Below are 13,677 nucleotides of genomic sequence, written 5' to 3'. Positions count from 1 at the left end.
AAGCTTTCAAGTGCCAAATGAATTAGATCCCTTGTAAGGCATTCTTGCTTTCAATTCAGAAATTAATAACAAGAATTACAGTTTCACATTTTGAAGAAAAAAATTATTTGATACACAGTTAATTTCCAAGATGTTTTATGACACTTCTTGAGTATGTTTGATTAAATTTTGTTCCTGGGAGAGTTGTTACAGTTCTCTTTATTATATTCAATAGGCCTACCTGGCAGGTGGACCTCCAGGCATTCCCGGCCCCGCTGGACCAGCCGTAAGTATTGTTTTGTCCTTTTAAAGGAATATTAAAGAATTGGTTAGAAAAAAATTGTTATAGATCACAGATTTACATACAACTCACACGGTCTAATGATGATGATACATGTAGTAGAAAATATTCCTTGAAATATTTTTGTCTCATCAAGTCAGGCACCATGTAGCAGCTCGAGCCTGCCCAGTGATTTTTGTCCAGTGATTTTTGATCAATCTCAAACTTCTACAGGTTTGTCAGTATGGTGGATTACATAAAGTGCTTACACTACCAGCAACTGTTTTGTTAGCAAAACCAGTTCTGTAATGTTCCTTTAAATGAGATTGATCTCTCGATCTCTATTTAAATGCCCCGCTATTTTGTGTTCTTTTTATTTTTAAGAGTTTCATCAACCATGTTTCTTTTGTGTTTTCAAAGTTTAATCAACTATGTGCAACTTACGTTTTTTTAACTACTGTCTGTGTATATAAGCTTTTCTCTTACTGTACCACTGTGCAAATTCAGCCTCTGGGGTGCTCTAATGGTATGAGTAAACCCATAATCATAATAATGATGATTAGGATTTGAAACTTTGCATAGTGCAAATAAGGGAATCAATGTGTGGTGGAGAGGTTTTCAAATAGTGGTTTAATCCCAACGAGGCCTGGTTCTTGATAATTTTACCGAGACGAAGTCGCGGTAAATTATCAAGAACCAGGCCTCGGCGGGTTTAAACCACGGTTGAAAACCGATTTAACACACTTTGATTACCATTCATAATACCTTTTCGGTCCAAAAAAATCATCACTTTTTGGTCAAAAAGTAAAATAAATGCAAACATTTTAATTGTTAAATGATTTCTTTCAACACAACACCCCTCCAGCTATGAAATGGTAAAGCCCTCCGCAGCCCTCGGGTAAACAACTCCTTATAAGGGAATGCTGTGCGCGTCGCGCGTATTGCGTGATGTGGCACAACTGTTTCAGCCGTTGCTCTCGACCAATAGGAATGAAAAAACTGTCTTATAAGAACAGGTGCAAGGTCGGTCGTCACGCCCATGAATTAACACTTTTTACCGGTCATAAACAAAGGTTTAAACACACCCACGTGACGCGCCCTCCACCAATATGAATATCGAAACTGTCTGGGGTATTTATGAATACGATATAGTACAGGTTTGCAATGATAATCTCTAAATGAGTTGGGGTGGTTCCGAAAAGATCTGTTGGTTTTAAATCAACGTTTCAATCAGTGTGACTCTGATCGTCTTCTGGAGAAAGATTTACAACTTGCGCTTGTTTAACTATCGACTGTGTATTACCTAAGTTTTCCACTTTATTGTAACCAACTATACAAATTCAGCTTTCAGGCTGCTCTATGATATAAATAAACCAATAATAGTCATAATAATAATAATAATCATGATAATGATTGGCTGAGAGTTGAGCATGGCTCGTGCACAATTCCACTGTTTGACCTTAACAGTGGTGCCCAATTCAAGGAGTCAATAACTTTCCTGAAATCTATTCTCTGATATTCATTGACGTAGTATTCATAACCAGTTTTATTGGGTGGTTTTCCTTTCAGGGCTACCCAGGACCCAAAGGATACCCTGGCCGAATGGGATCACCCGGATTCAAGGTAAGATGCCAACATATTAATTGATTGATTGATTGATTGATTTAATGATTGATTGATTGATTGATTGATTGATTGATTTAATGATTGATTGATTGATTGATTGATTTAATGATTGATTGATTGATTGATTGATTGACTGATTGATTGATTGATTGATTGATTGATTGATTGATTGATTGATTGATTGATTTAATGATTGATTGATTGATTGATTGATTGATTGATTTAATGATTGATTGATTGATTGATTGATTGATTGATTGATTTAATGATTGATTGATTGATTGAATTTATTCAAATAAAAATGCAGCAAGAACATGCCAAAAGTACATACACAACAACAGGGGAAAGGACAGTGAAATAAGATAACAGAATTATCAAATGATATATCCCCAATAACTTAGAATTATTTCCATTGGGTCCTCAGAATAAACCCCAGCAAAATTACCAAAAAGAAATGGAAGTACCAAAAACAGATGCATCCAGTTGGGAGCAAAAAGATGAATCATGGAAAACAAAGCAAGAGAACACAAAATAAATAAATAGATTTATCGATATTTATTTCAAAATATCTATATCATCTTAAAGGCAGTGGACACTATTGGTAACTACTCAAAATAATTATTAGCATTAAACCTCGCTTGGTAAAGAGTAATGGGGAGAGGTTGATAGTATAAAACATTGTGAGAAAGGGCTCCCTCTGAAGTGACACTATTGGTAATTACTCCAAATAATATTAGCATAAAACCTTACTTGGTATCGAGTAATAGAGAGAGATTGGTTGTATAAAACATTGTGAGAAACGGCTCCCTCTGAAGTAGTTGTCAAGAAAGAAGTAGTTTTCCACGAATTTGATTTCGAGACCTCAAGTTTAGAACTTGAGGTCTCGAAATCAACCATCTAAACGCACACAACTTCGTGTGACAAGGGTGTTTTTTCTTTCATTATTATCTCGCAACCTCGACGACCAATTGGGCTCAAATTTTTACAGGTTTGTTATTTCATGCATATGTTGAGATACACCAAGTCAGTGAGAAAACTGGTCTTTGACAATTACCAATAGTGTCCACTGTCTTTAAAGGAAACAAATACATTGGGTTTTTGGAACCGTGCGATTATGAGATGGAATAAGTGATAAGGATGGCTCTGTAAACAGAAAGTGTCTCATTACAATTATGTAATAACGAATGTAAGTAGCTAATTTATTTGTTTCCTTGTGTTTTCTCAGGGACCAAATGGAGACTATGGACCTAACGGATACCCAGGTGTACCAGGAAGTCCTGGACCACCAGGACCCCCCGGTGAGGTAAGTCAATGTGTATGTGATTGACAGACTGTGGGTATAACAAACAAGTCTCTATATGTATTAACAATGTTGATTTATTAAAAGTCAAACTTTGCAGCCAAAAGCCCGAATTGCAGTAAAACTACAACAGGGCTATGACAGCACAACCAACATGAACAGGAAACACACTGCTTATGTTTCACTTAGCTACGTGTTTATGTTTGTTTTCTTGTCTTTTAGCCTTCGAGAAAGACTATACTAGGGTCAAAACGTCAGTCCATTTAATAATTTGTGCGTTTATACCATCATGTCTTTTTGGTTGTTAAATTGTTTGCTACAGCTAATTCTATTTTCCCAAAACTACAATAAAAATACTTCTGAACATCCAAGAGTTCAATCCTAGAGTAAAAATGCTATAAGAAACTATAAAAATAGGGATTAAATATTTCATTGAAAAACTGTGAGAAGCGACACATTGAAGAGCAACCACTTGGCAAAAGAAAATGCTACAGCGATCAATCATTCACAATATTTGCACCCCCCCCCCCCCACCTTTGTGGGAATGGGCAATCTGATCTGCTGACACCCTTGAGTTTTTAAAACTTCTTTGAAAACCCAAGCTTTTTAAGAATCACCTTTCTTTGTAATTTTTTCTTTAAAACCTGGGTCTATCTTCAATATAATTGCATAGTACTTTTACACTGTGCAGGGGTATTCTGTTAAGGAATTTTGAAGAAGTCACCGTTAGAACCTTTGTAAGCATTGTGAAGCCAAGGAGCCTGATAAAGCTTGCTATTAATGGGACGGCAAGCCATTGGTCCTGTGTGTTGTGTATTGCACACAAAAGAACCCAGTGCACTTATTGAAAAGGGAAGGGGTTTTGCCCCTGTGGGCCACAGCACCTTGTAAACCATGGTGCGGTCCACTGAAATGCGGTCTATAAGAAGCCACTTACTACTAGTGTTATTATTGATATCATTGTTTTTTTCATTGAATGATGATTTAATGATTTTATTTTTTGTTTTTATGATAGGCAATTGCCCCTGCAACCATCGCTAGACCATCTGGTGGCAAGAAGGGATTCAACTTTGGGATGTCCCCATCACAAGTGGTCCAGGTAAGGCTGTGTACATGTACATGTACAATGTACCTCTACAGGAACTACTCAAGATTTTTAGTTCAATGTCGTACCATTTTTGATTTCCCAGATTTTGTTATGGTTATTCCTGTGAATTGAAAACTGTTATAACGCCCCATACATAGAATCTGCCTTGTGGTTGATTAAGAGCAATTGACATGTGATTATGTCTTAGTTTTATTAGAAAAGACCGCCATAGCAACCAGTGCTCAACATGTATATCCCATATCAATCATTATACTGTACCCAAAGCAACCAGGAACTATATACAAATTCGCTATACCCATAGCAACCAATAACCAATGTACCGTACCCTTATGAACCTATGTATTTAGCCCATATCAATTAAAGTACTAAACCCATAACAACAAGTGCACTACACCCATAGCAACAAGTGCACTACATCCATAGCAACAAGTTTACTATACCCATAGCAACACGTTTACTATGCCCATAGCAACAAGTATACTATACCCATAGCAACAAGTTTACTATCCCATAGCAACAAGTTTACGTGCAAGATTTTTGCATAGCAAAACTGCTATGCAATTTGTTGGGGGGATATCAAATAGCACACCCATAGCAACAAGTTTACTATACCCATAGCAACAAGTTTACCATACCCATAGCAACAAGTATACTATACCCATAGCAACAAGTTTACTATCCCATAGCAACAAGTTTACGTCCAAGATTTTTGCATAGCAAAACTGCTTTGCAATTTTTTTTTTGGGGGGGGGATAGCAAATAGCAACCAATGTAATAAACAAATAGCAACTAATGTTAATGTATGAGTTTATCTGTTACAACAGAGCCTGTAGTTGCTTGAGTGTGACCACACTTTCGTGAAAGAAAGATAATTCATTTATATAATTATTGTGTTATTATCAGGGACCACCTGGACCTGTTGGTCTACCAGGAAAGGCTGGAGTTAGGGTGAGTTTACAATGCTACTTTAAATTGCTCATAACAAAATATTTGTTTCTCAAAGTATTGTTTTTTGGTTTAGTGCATGATGGGTAATAATGCAAAACTAATTTACAGTAAATTCTTTCTTCGAAAGCAAACTTTTTAAAGGCACCGGACACTATTGTTTATTACTCAAAAATAATTGTTTTTGTTGTTGTTGATTTTAGGGACCTTCCGGAATGAGAGGCCAGTCTGGAGACATGGGAGCTGTTGGACAACCTGTAAGTGACTAAAGCCCTTAACAAAAAAACATAGATTCCTTGAGATGAAATTTACAGGCCGCGACTGTTGACTTTTTAATTCTTGCTTCAACGCCTTCACAAGTCCTCTTAACACCAAGTAAAGAATTGACCCACGTTTCGTTCGACGCAGGTACAACTATTTATTTATTTATTTCTTATTTACCCTGGGGAAACCTCTCAGTGAAACACTGTTTTTCAGAGGTGCCTAGCAGCTACATACACATTAAATTGTTAAATTGTATAAACATAAAAATATATTTATAAAACATTAATTAATATTAAAAATAGAAAAACGGCCAAATTTAAATAAAGACTACGGATATACCACAACAGCACCAAAACTTTACAACAAGCAAAATATACAATAGAGACAAAGGTTAACATTCTTGTTCTAGCCTGGAAAAACACCAGAAGCCCCATATATTAAAAACTCAAATAAAAAGTATTGAACTAATAGCTGATAACCACTGAACTGTAGTCTATTCGTTCTTAAATCCTGACTAGTACCACTGAAATGATGATGTATCGCATGATGCCAGCGTGCTGTCATGCTAGCCCCATATGGCAAGTCCGCTTTGTAGCCTCGGCACCAGCACCAATGAATCCTATAATTGTGCCCTCTGAAGTTCTGTCTGCCCCGCTCTTGATCATGAAACTTACCGATCGAATGCTACTCTACAGTTAAAGGATTATGGTACTTTTTCAAAATGTCCATAGATTTACATTAAACTTACAGGGTTTGAAGGTAATGATAGTGGAAAGCTTCCCTTCAATTATTATTTTCTGAGGTGCTGTAAATTTAGAGAAATGAGTAAAACAATGTCATGAAAATGCGTTTGTAAATGCTTAAAATAATTTTGGTCTCATGAGACCAAAATTATTTTCATGACATTATTTTACTAATTTCCCAAAAACTACAGCACCTCAGCATGTAATATTTTCAGGGAAGCTTTCTACTAACATTATTTTCAAACTGTGTAAGTTTAGTGTAAATCTTTAGACATTGTGTTCTTTGTCCTACGAAAAGTACATACACCCTTTAAGAAACATTTTTTTGAATCTTTAATCTGTTTACTTCTTGTAGGGACCTTCCGGCCCAGCCGGACCAAGAGGAGAAGAGGGTGACGACGGCAGAGACGTAAGTTTGGATATTTCTGGCTGAAAATTTATTCTAGAGATAGTTACATAATAATGATCGCTTAGCCACAGCAGGCCATCACACCAAATAATGTCGTGAATATTTCCCAAGTTTACCTCTTAAATTTATAAAGACAATTTTTTTTTTAAGACAATAATTATCCATTTATTTAAATGCTTAACATTGTGATAGAGCCTGAAGACTAAGACGAAACCTAGGTCAGGTTTGGAAAAGGCCACTGGTCACCAAACTAAAATGGTTAAATATTCCATTTAATATCTTGGGTTTTTTTTGCTTGCAGGGAAGTGATGGTAGTTCAGGATCAACAGGACCAGCTGGTATTCTCGGAGCACAGGTAACTGCTTAACCAAACTTGTATTCAAAGATATACAATAACAAAATGATTTTGGTACTTTTTGTTTTAAAAAAAATTAAACAGATTTATATTAAACTTACATGGTGAAAAGGTAGAAAGCTTCCCTTGAAAAAAATTCACAAAAATAATTTTCGTCTCAGTTTATATAGACGAAAAATTTATTTAGCATGTACAACAGATTTACGCGGCCCTCCTGAAAACATTGCTATGTGATTTTAACCTTTTTTCTCAAAAACTTGACGATTAATGAAGCTGAAACTATTGAAGCTGAAGGTAAATTATGAAGCTGAAGGTAAATTATATTATATACACCTCCATTCACAAAAAAGTTCCTGCTTTATAGTAAAGAGCCTCAATTGACACCACAGGCAATGCATATGCAAAATTGATCGCCCCCACTTTTTTCTTGGATCCCCAAGACTGGTGTAAAATGCTTGAACCAGCATTCTTGCAAACAAATAATGTTTAAGCATGCATCAGAGCAGTGTTGTAGTCAAGACCTGGAAGTCCGGAACCCAGATCGAAACTTTGACGTCGAGACTGTATTTTATTGCTTTAGAATTAAGTAAGAAATTATTAACTCAAGATTTGCAAGATTGAGAAAAAAAACACTCACATTTCTGTACAGCTGAAGAAGTCAACTGTACTTTTATAGTAAACTGTAAGCAGTCACTGAAACAATAGTACACACCCTCAAGAAATCTTCGTTCGAACAAAACCAATTTGTTATTCCACCAGTTTGGACCAATTTATAAAGCGAATGCAGCTTCACTTACACTGCCTCAACTTTATTGAACCATCTCCCGAAACATTTAAAATACATTGATTCCATTGTCGAGTTTAAGATTGCATTTATTTAAGATGCACTTATTTAATATTTAACTAATGCATTTTAGTTTGACACCAAGTACACCTTGTGTTTGTCTCTACAGCGCATAGGGACATGTTTATACATGTAATCGCTGTACATGTTATACGCGTTACAAAAATGGTTAACTATAGTTGATGTGGGTAAGGCAAACTAAATTATGGTGATTTTTGTGATAACAATAACGAGAATTGTTTTGTTTGTAGGGAGCAAGTGGAAGACCAGGAAATCCAGGTAGTCAAGGACACAAGGGATGGAGGGTAAGAATTCTCAGCATTTTATTACATATTCTGAATGCTGTAAATGTTTCAGATAAATGAGTGAATCTGCTCTGTCTTTGGCTGATTTAAAGGCACTGGACACTCTGTTGGTTATTACATGTACTCAAACTAATTGTTAGCATACAAACTTACTGGGTAATGAGCAATCGAGAGCTGTTGATAGTATAAAACATTGTGAGAATCGGCTCGAGGTATCGAAATCAACCATCTATGCATACAACTTCGTGTGTCAAGGGTGTTTTTTCTTTCATTATTATCTCCCAACTTCGAAGACAGATTGAGTTCAAATTTTCACAGGGTTATTATTTTATGCATATGTTAAGATACACCAACTGTGAAGACTAGTCTTTGACACTTACCAATAGTGTCCAGTGTCTTTAAAGGCACTGGACACTATTGGTAGTTACTCAAAGTAATTGTTAGCATAAAAGCTTACTTGGTAACGAGCAATGGAGAGCTGTTGATAGTATAAAACATTGTGAGAAACAGATCCCTCTGAAGTACGGTGGTTTTGGGGAAAGAAGTAAATTCTTACTGAAATATTTGAATTGAATTCGATACCTCAGCTCAAAGTTGTGGCAAAGACTCTGCTTTACTATTAACTTTTGTGAATTGTCACCATAGGTCCTTTTGGTCACTAAGCAGTTTGCAGCAGCTAGTTCTATATCCTATTTAATTTACTTATTATACTTAAGATTTATTTTCCTTCTTTAAAGACACTGGACACTATTGGTAATTGTCAAAGACCAGTCTTCTCACTTAGTGTATCTCATCATTTGCATAAAATAACAAACCTGTGAAAAATTTGAGTTCAATCGGTCGTCGAAGTTGTGAGATAATAATGAAAGAAAAAATACCCTTGTCACACGGAGTTGTGTGCTTTCAGATGCTTGATTTCGAGACCCACAAAATCTAAATTTGAGGTCTCAAAATCAAATTCGTGGAAAATTACTTCTTTCTCGAAAACTACTCCACTTCAGAGGGAGCCATTTCTCACAATGTTTTATACAACCAATCTCTCTCTATTACTCGATACCAAGTAAGGTTTTATGCTAATATTATTTTGAGTAATTACCAATAGTGTCCACTGCCTTTAATGTTGGTGTATATGGTTACAACCAAAATGAATATTCTTTGAAGAAATTACAAACTTTTGCTTAGGACATCAAAGTTATGCTCGGGGCTAATTTCTCAAAGAGCTAAGATAGATCTTAAAACTGCAAATCAATCGTAGTTGTCAAGTAAAGTGTGATGTCACAATTCAAATCACTATGGTAATGCTGATAATTTATCTTAAAGGCAGTGGACACTATTGGTAGTTACTCAAAATAATAATTATCATAAAACCTTTCTTGGTGATGAGTAATGGGGAGAGGTTGATGGTATAGAACATTGTGAGAAACGGCTCCCTCTGAAGTGCCATAGTTTTTGAGGAAGAAGTAATTTTCCACGAATTTGATTTCGAGGCCTTATATTTAGAACTTGAGGTCTCGAAATCAACCACCTAAACGCACACAACTCCGTGTGACAAGGGTGTTTTTTTCTTTCACTATTATCTCGCAACTTTGATGATCGATTGAGCTCAAATTTTCACAGGTTTGTTATTTGATGCATATGTTGAGATACACCAAGTGAGAAGACTGGTCTTTGACAATTACCAATAGTGTCCACTGTCTTTAAGGGGAACTTAAAAAGTGCCTTGTGAAATTGAGCCCAGGAACCGGTGGGTTGAAGATTTGGGAGTAATTGATTTCGAAATGGCCAACTCTAATCCTGCAAATTAAATAATTTCTCAGTTAATAAGTTTATTTCTCTCGGGTATAAAAGGGTGGACGAGGTGCTAAGGGAGTCCGTGGTGATAGTGGTGAGGTTGGAGACAACGGAGATAATGGTGCCGTCGGAGCAGCTGGAGCTGTTGGAGCCACAGTAAGTACACAGTTGTACATGTACGTCATATACATATAGCCATGTCACATTGTCTTGGTTCAAGGAGTTATGCAGGCAAATATTTTTGGTAGAGTGACATCTCAATAAAGCAGTTCCAAGAATGAAAAATATGTCGACAGTTCTAAATGATTGAGAAGTCTGTTTTTTTCTTGAACTTAAATTTTAAAGAAGGAAAAACAACAACACATACAAACGAAAGCTTTTGGGAGTCCAAAGGCCTGATCACACAGGCCCCGATAACAAGAACGAGAACGAAAACGTTATCAATACACTCCCTTGATTGGCTGAGTAAGCGTGGGTCTATTCTGTCTGTAGCAATTCAACCAAGAGAATGCGTTCTCTATGCGTCATTATCGTTATCGTTCTCTTTATCACTGCAGTGGTACCCGGCTTTTGCTGTGAGGTAGATTCGTCACATAGTTACAGTGCCGTTATATCTCTGCCTTTACTGGAAACTTGTATTATAAATGTAATTAGTATATGTTTGAAGAGTCTTGGTGGAACTCTTGACACAGCATCATGAATTGGAGCAACCCTTTATAACCTTTGTGCCTTTCTCATCTTTTCTTAGGGCGAACGAGGTCACGGTGGTGAGAGAGGAGAACGAGGATCAAGAGGAAGTGTGGTAAGTCAATCAAGATATAGGAACTAGGATTTCAAACTTTGCTTAGTGGGAGTACAGTCAAGTGGTGTTTAAAGGAACATAACAGAATTGGTAAGAAAACAACTCTTCTAAGATCACAAAATGACATAAAACTTACATAGTCTAAAGATGATGAAAGTAGAAAACATCCCTTGACATATTCTGTTTGAAATGTCATCATCGATGAGAAATAAATAAAACAAATTTTCCGCTTTGAGTTTATCGCTCAGTGAGCGTTTGATTTCTTTGTCTTTTTGCATACCAGTGTCATGCAAAATGTGCAATCGGTTTTTCACTATTTTCTTGTGACCCAGATGGCCGATCGATCTTAAACTTCTACATGTTTGTCAGCCGTTTTGTTAGCAAAAACCAATTCTGTAACTTTCCTTTAAATAAGAAAGTGGAAGGATATTAGGCATAAGAAAATGTACGTTGATGCCATGTAGATGAATCACTTTTGATTGGGGGGTGGGTGGATTAAGAACTTGAGGGCTCAACGTTTTGGACAGTATACTATGACCATTGTATAAGGGGGACTGCTGGACTCTAATTGTACCTGGAGGTTATGGATCTGGAGCTGGTTGAATCGCGTGGAGGGGCTACTATCAGTACGTATAGGTTGAAAAGTGCTTTTAAATTTTAAAGTGAGCCCCCCTTGATAGTTCAGAAATGTTTAGGTTGTCCTGATGGGTTTTGAAAGTGATGACTGATTTGTAGTATGATCTGGTAGGGCGATCCTTTTCAGAGATGGTTCTATGGGATGGTTATAAGGGAGGGTGCGGTGAGCCGTACATACTGGATGCATTGGGCAGTAAAGTCGGCAAATCCGTGGTGTGGCGAACTTGAGAGAACCCTAAAGGAGGTTTGAGGTGAACATCGTATGCAAATATCTTTTTTGGGGGGGAGTAGTGGCGGTAAGAAGAAACTATAGTTTGGAAACTCCTTGTCAAACTATAGGTTCTTTTTCAGAACCACTATACTACTCACAAAAGAGATTTTAGTACACGGTGTTACCACAAACTGAAACTCACTTGATTGATCAACATACATGTATTAACATATCCAGCACTGTAACAAGGCCGGGTGAAATTTTGAGGGGGCGCAAACGAGTGCAACATTATTTCTAGGGGAACCATCGGCCAAGTTTACACTGCCATTTTCTGTAAAAAGCTTGATCTTTGGCAGGCACCTTTTAAATATTGTATTTGTTGTTATTATTGTTATTATTATCATTATTATTATGAATAATATTTTTTTTTCATTTTTTAGGGAGCGCGTGGAAAAGACGGTGATGACGGAGACGTTGGAAACCCTGTAAGTCAAATGTATCATTGAAATTTGCTCATAACGACTGGGATGAGGAAACTTTCATATTTTTCTGACTTCATAACATCTCTACTTTTTTATTTCCCCTTCTTTTACCCCCTTTTCAATTTTTTCAACGATCACCTTGGGTGGTCTGTTTATATGGCTTTGTGAATGGCAACTTCCTATAAAAAATGTTTTAGTTGAAAAAAAAAAAAAAAGTGTTTATTTGAGTTTTTAAAAGTCAACATTTTATTTTTAAAAAAATGCACAATTTGGGATGATTTTCTTGTCAGTTTTGACATGATTTCAATTTTAGTTTGTGAGTTTTTAATAACTATGTAGGAAGAGTCATCCATAAACAAAACCATAACTTAAATACATTTGTTAATGTCTGACAGATTATGTTGTTGCACAGTATTGTTTATACTTCTTTGATTTTACTCTTTCATTACCAAAGTTGTACATATACAATCTATTTTAATTATCCGAAAGCGTAACTTTTGTACATGTACAATCTATTTTACGTACTCAAAAAGTGTCACCAGTCGCACATGTACGACCTATAATATAGGCCTACATGTTATATTGAGAGGGCATTATCACTCTTAATCACAAGTACTATTGACTTGGAGATGTACCAAGGCAGCACAAAATGAGCAAGACACATTTTTGTTTTAAGACAAAGACATTTTTTTTTTGAAAATGTTCAATAACCTCACAAAGCTGGGTATTTTAGGTTAAAAAACCTGGGAAAAGAGCGGGCACTGAAAGAGTTAAATCATTAAAAAAAAAAAAATGTTTGTTTGTTTGCTTTACTGAGAAAAATTAACTCTATTATCATTTGTGGTTTATTTAGGGACAAATGTGGAGCGATATGTTGTGTGAATGGTTTACTGCTTACGATTAATGGTTTACCACTTTTGATTCTTGAACAGTTTACTTCTTGTGATTTGCTAACTGTTTATTGTTTTTGATTTGCTGATAGTTTTTATCTTTTGGTTTGCTAATGGTTAACATCTTTTGACCTTGCTGTATTTTAGGGATCAGTCGGTGCATCAGGAATCTTGGGCCCTATGGGTCAAAAGGGACACATGGTAAGGGCTTTCAAAGAGAAAGTACATAAATAATTTCTTTCCCATCTAATGTTTCCAATAAACACACCGTGCGAACATTGTGAGTGACTGTCCAAATTGAATTTCAATTCTTACCAATTCTGTACTTTGAAGTGGTTCAAATAATTTGTATTGACATCCTTTTCAACATCTGGCTGAACCAAACCACAGGTATGTGTGTAAGGGGAAAAGCAAAATCATACATGTTGCCCTGTGCAAACAGACCAGGAGATGACAATATTGTGACCACTTATGGATGGTAATAAACATTTTTTATGTACATCATAAAAAGATTTTTTTCGAGGACACATGTCAAGCACAGAAAAATAGAAAAACAAAAATGCACTCCAAATGTTCAAAAACCCTTAGGTTTAGCATGATAAAATTCTTCCTTTGTACATTGAGAATCATGTATTGGAAACCATGGCTTTAAAGAGCATACATGAGGTGTTTAATACGTGCATATAGTTCTTTCTTAATTAGGTAGG

The 13,677-nt window shown here is 36.1% G+C and overlaps 1 protein-coding gene across 2 annotated transcripts in view; it reads left to right on the top strand.

Annotated features, from left to right (window-relative positions):
* Window positions 1–13,677, top strand: part of LOC117288629 — a 77,818-nt gene that overhangs the window by 21,227 nt on the left and 42,914 nt on the right. For both annotated transcript variants that reach the window (XM_033769553.1, XM_033769552.1), the window contains 13 exons: window positions 215–265; window positions 1,829–1,882; window positions 3,111–3,188; window positions 4,201–4,284; window positions 5,197–5,241; window positions 5,442–5,495; window positions 6,601–6,654; window positions 6,956–7,009; window positions 8,105–8,158; window positions 10,007–10,105; window positions 10,698–10,751; window positions 12,039–12,083; window positions 13,118–13,171. In XM_033769553.1, coding sequence (XP_033625444.1) covers window positions 215–265; window positions 1,829–1,882; window positions 3,111–3,188; window positions 4,201–4,284; window positions 5,197–5,241; window positions 5,442–5,495; window positions 6,601–6,654; window positions 6,956–7,009; window positions 8,105–8,158; window positions 10,007–10,105; window positions 10,698–10,751; window positions 12,039–12,083; window positions 13,118–13,171 — 780 coding nt within the window. The remainder of the gene's footprint in view (window positions 1–214; window positions 266–1,828; window positions 1,883–3,110; window positions 3,189–4,200; window positions 4,285–5,196; window positions 5,242–5,441; window positions 5,496–6,600; window positions 6,655–6,955; window positions 7,010–8,104; window positions 8,159–10,006; window positions 10,106–10,697; window positions 10,752–12,038; window positions 12,084–13,117; window positions 13,172–13,677) is intronic.

This window comes from Asterias rubens, chromosome 3 (genome assembly GCF_902459465.1).
Source record: "Asterias rubens chromosome 3, eAstRub1.3, whole genome shotgun sequence".
Classification (NCBI taxonomy): Eukaryota; Metazoa; Echinodermata; class Asteroidea; order Forcipulatida; family Asteriidae; genus Asterias; species Asterias rubens.
The sequence above is the reverse complement of the archived record's forward strand: the minus strand, read 5'-3'. Positions and strand labels throughout refer to the sequence as shown.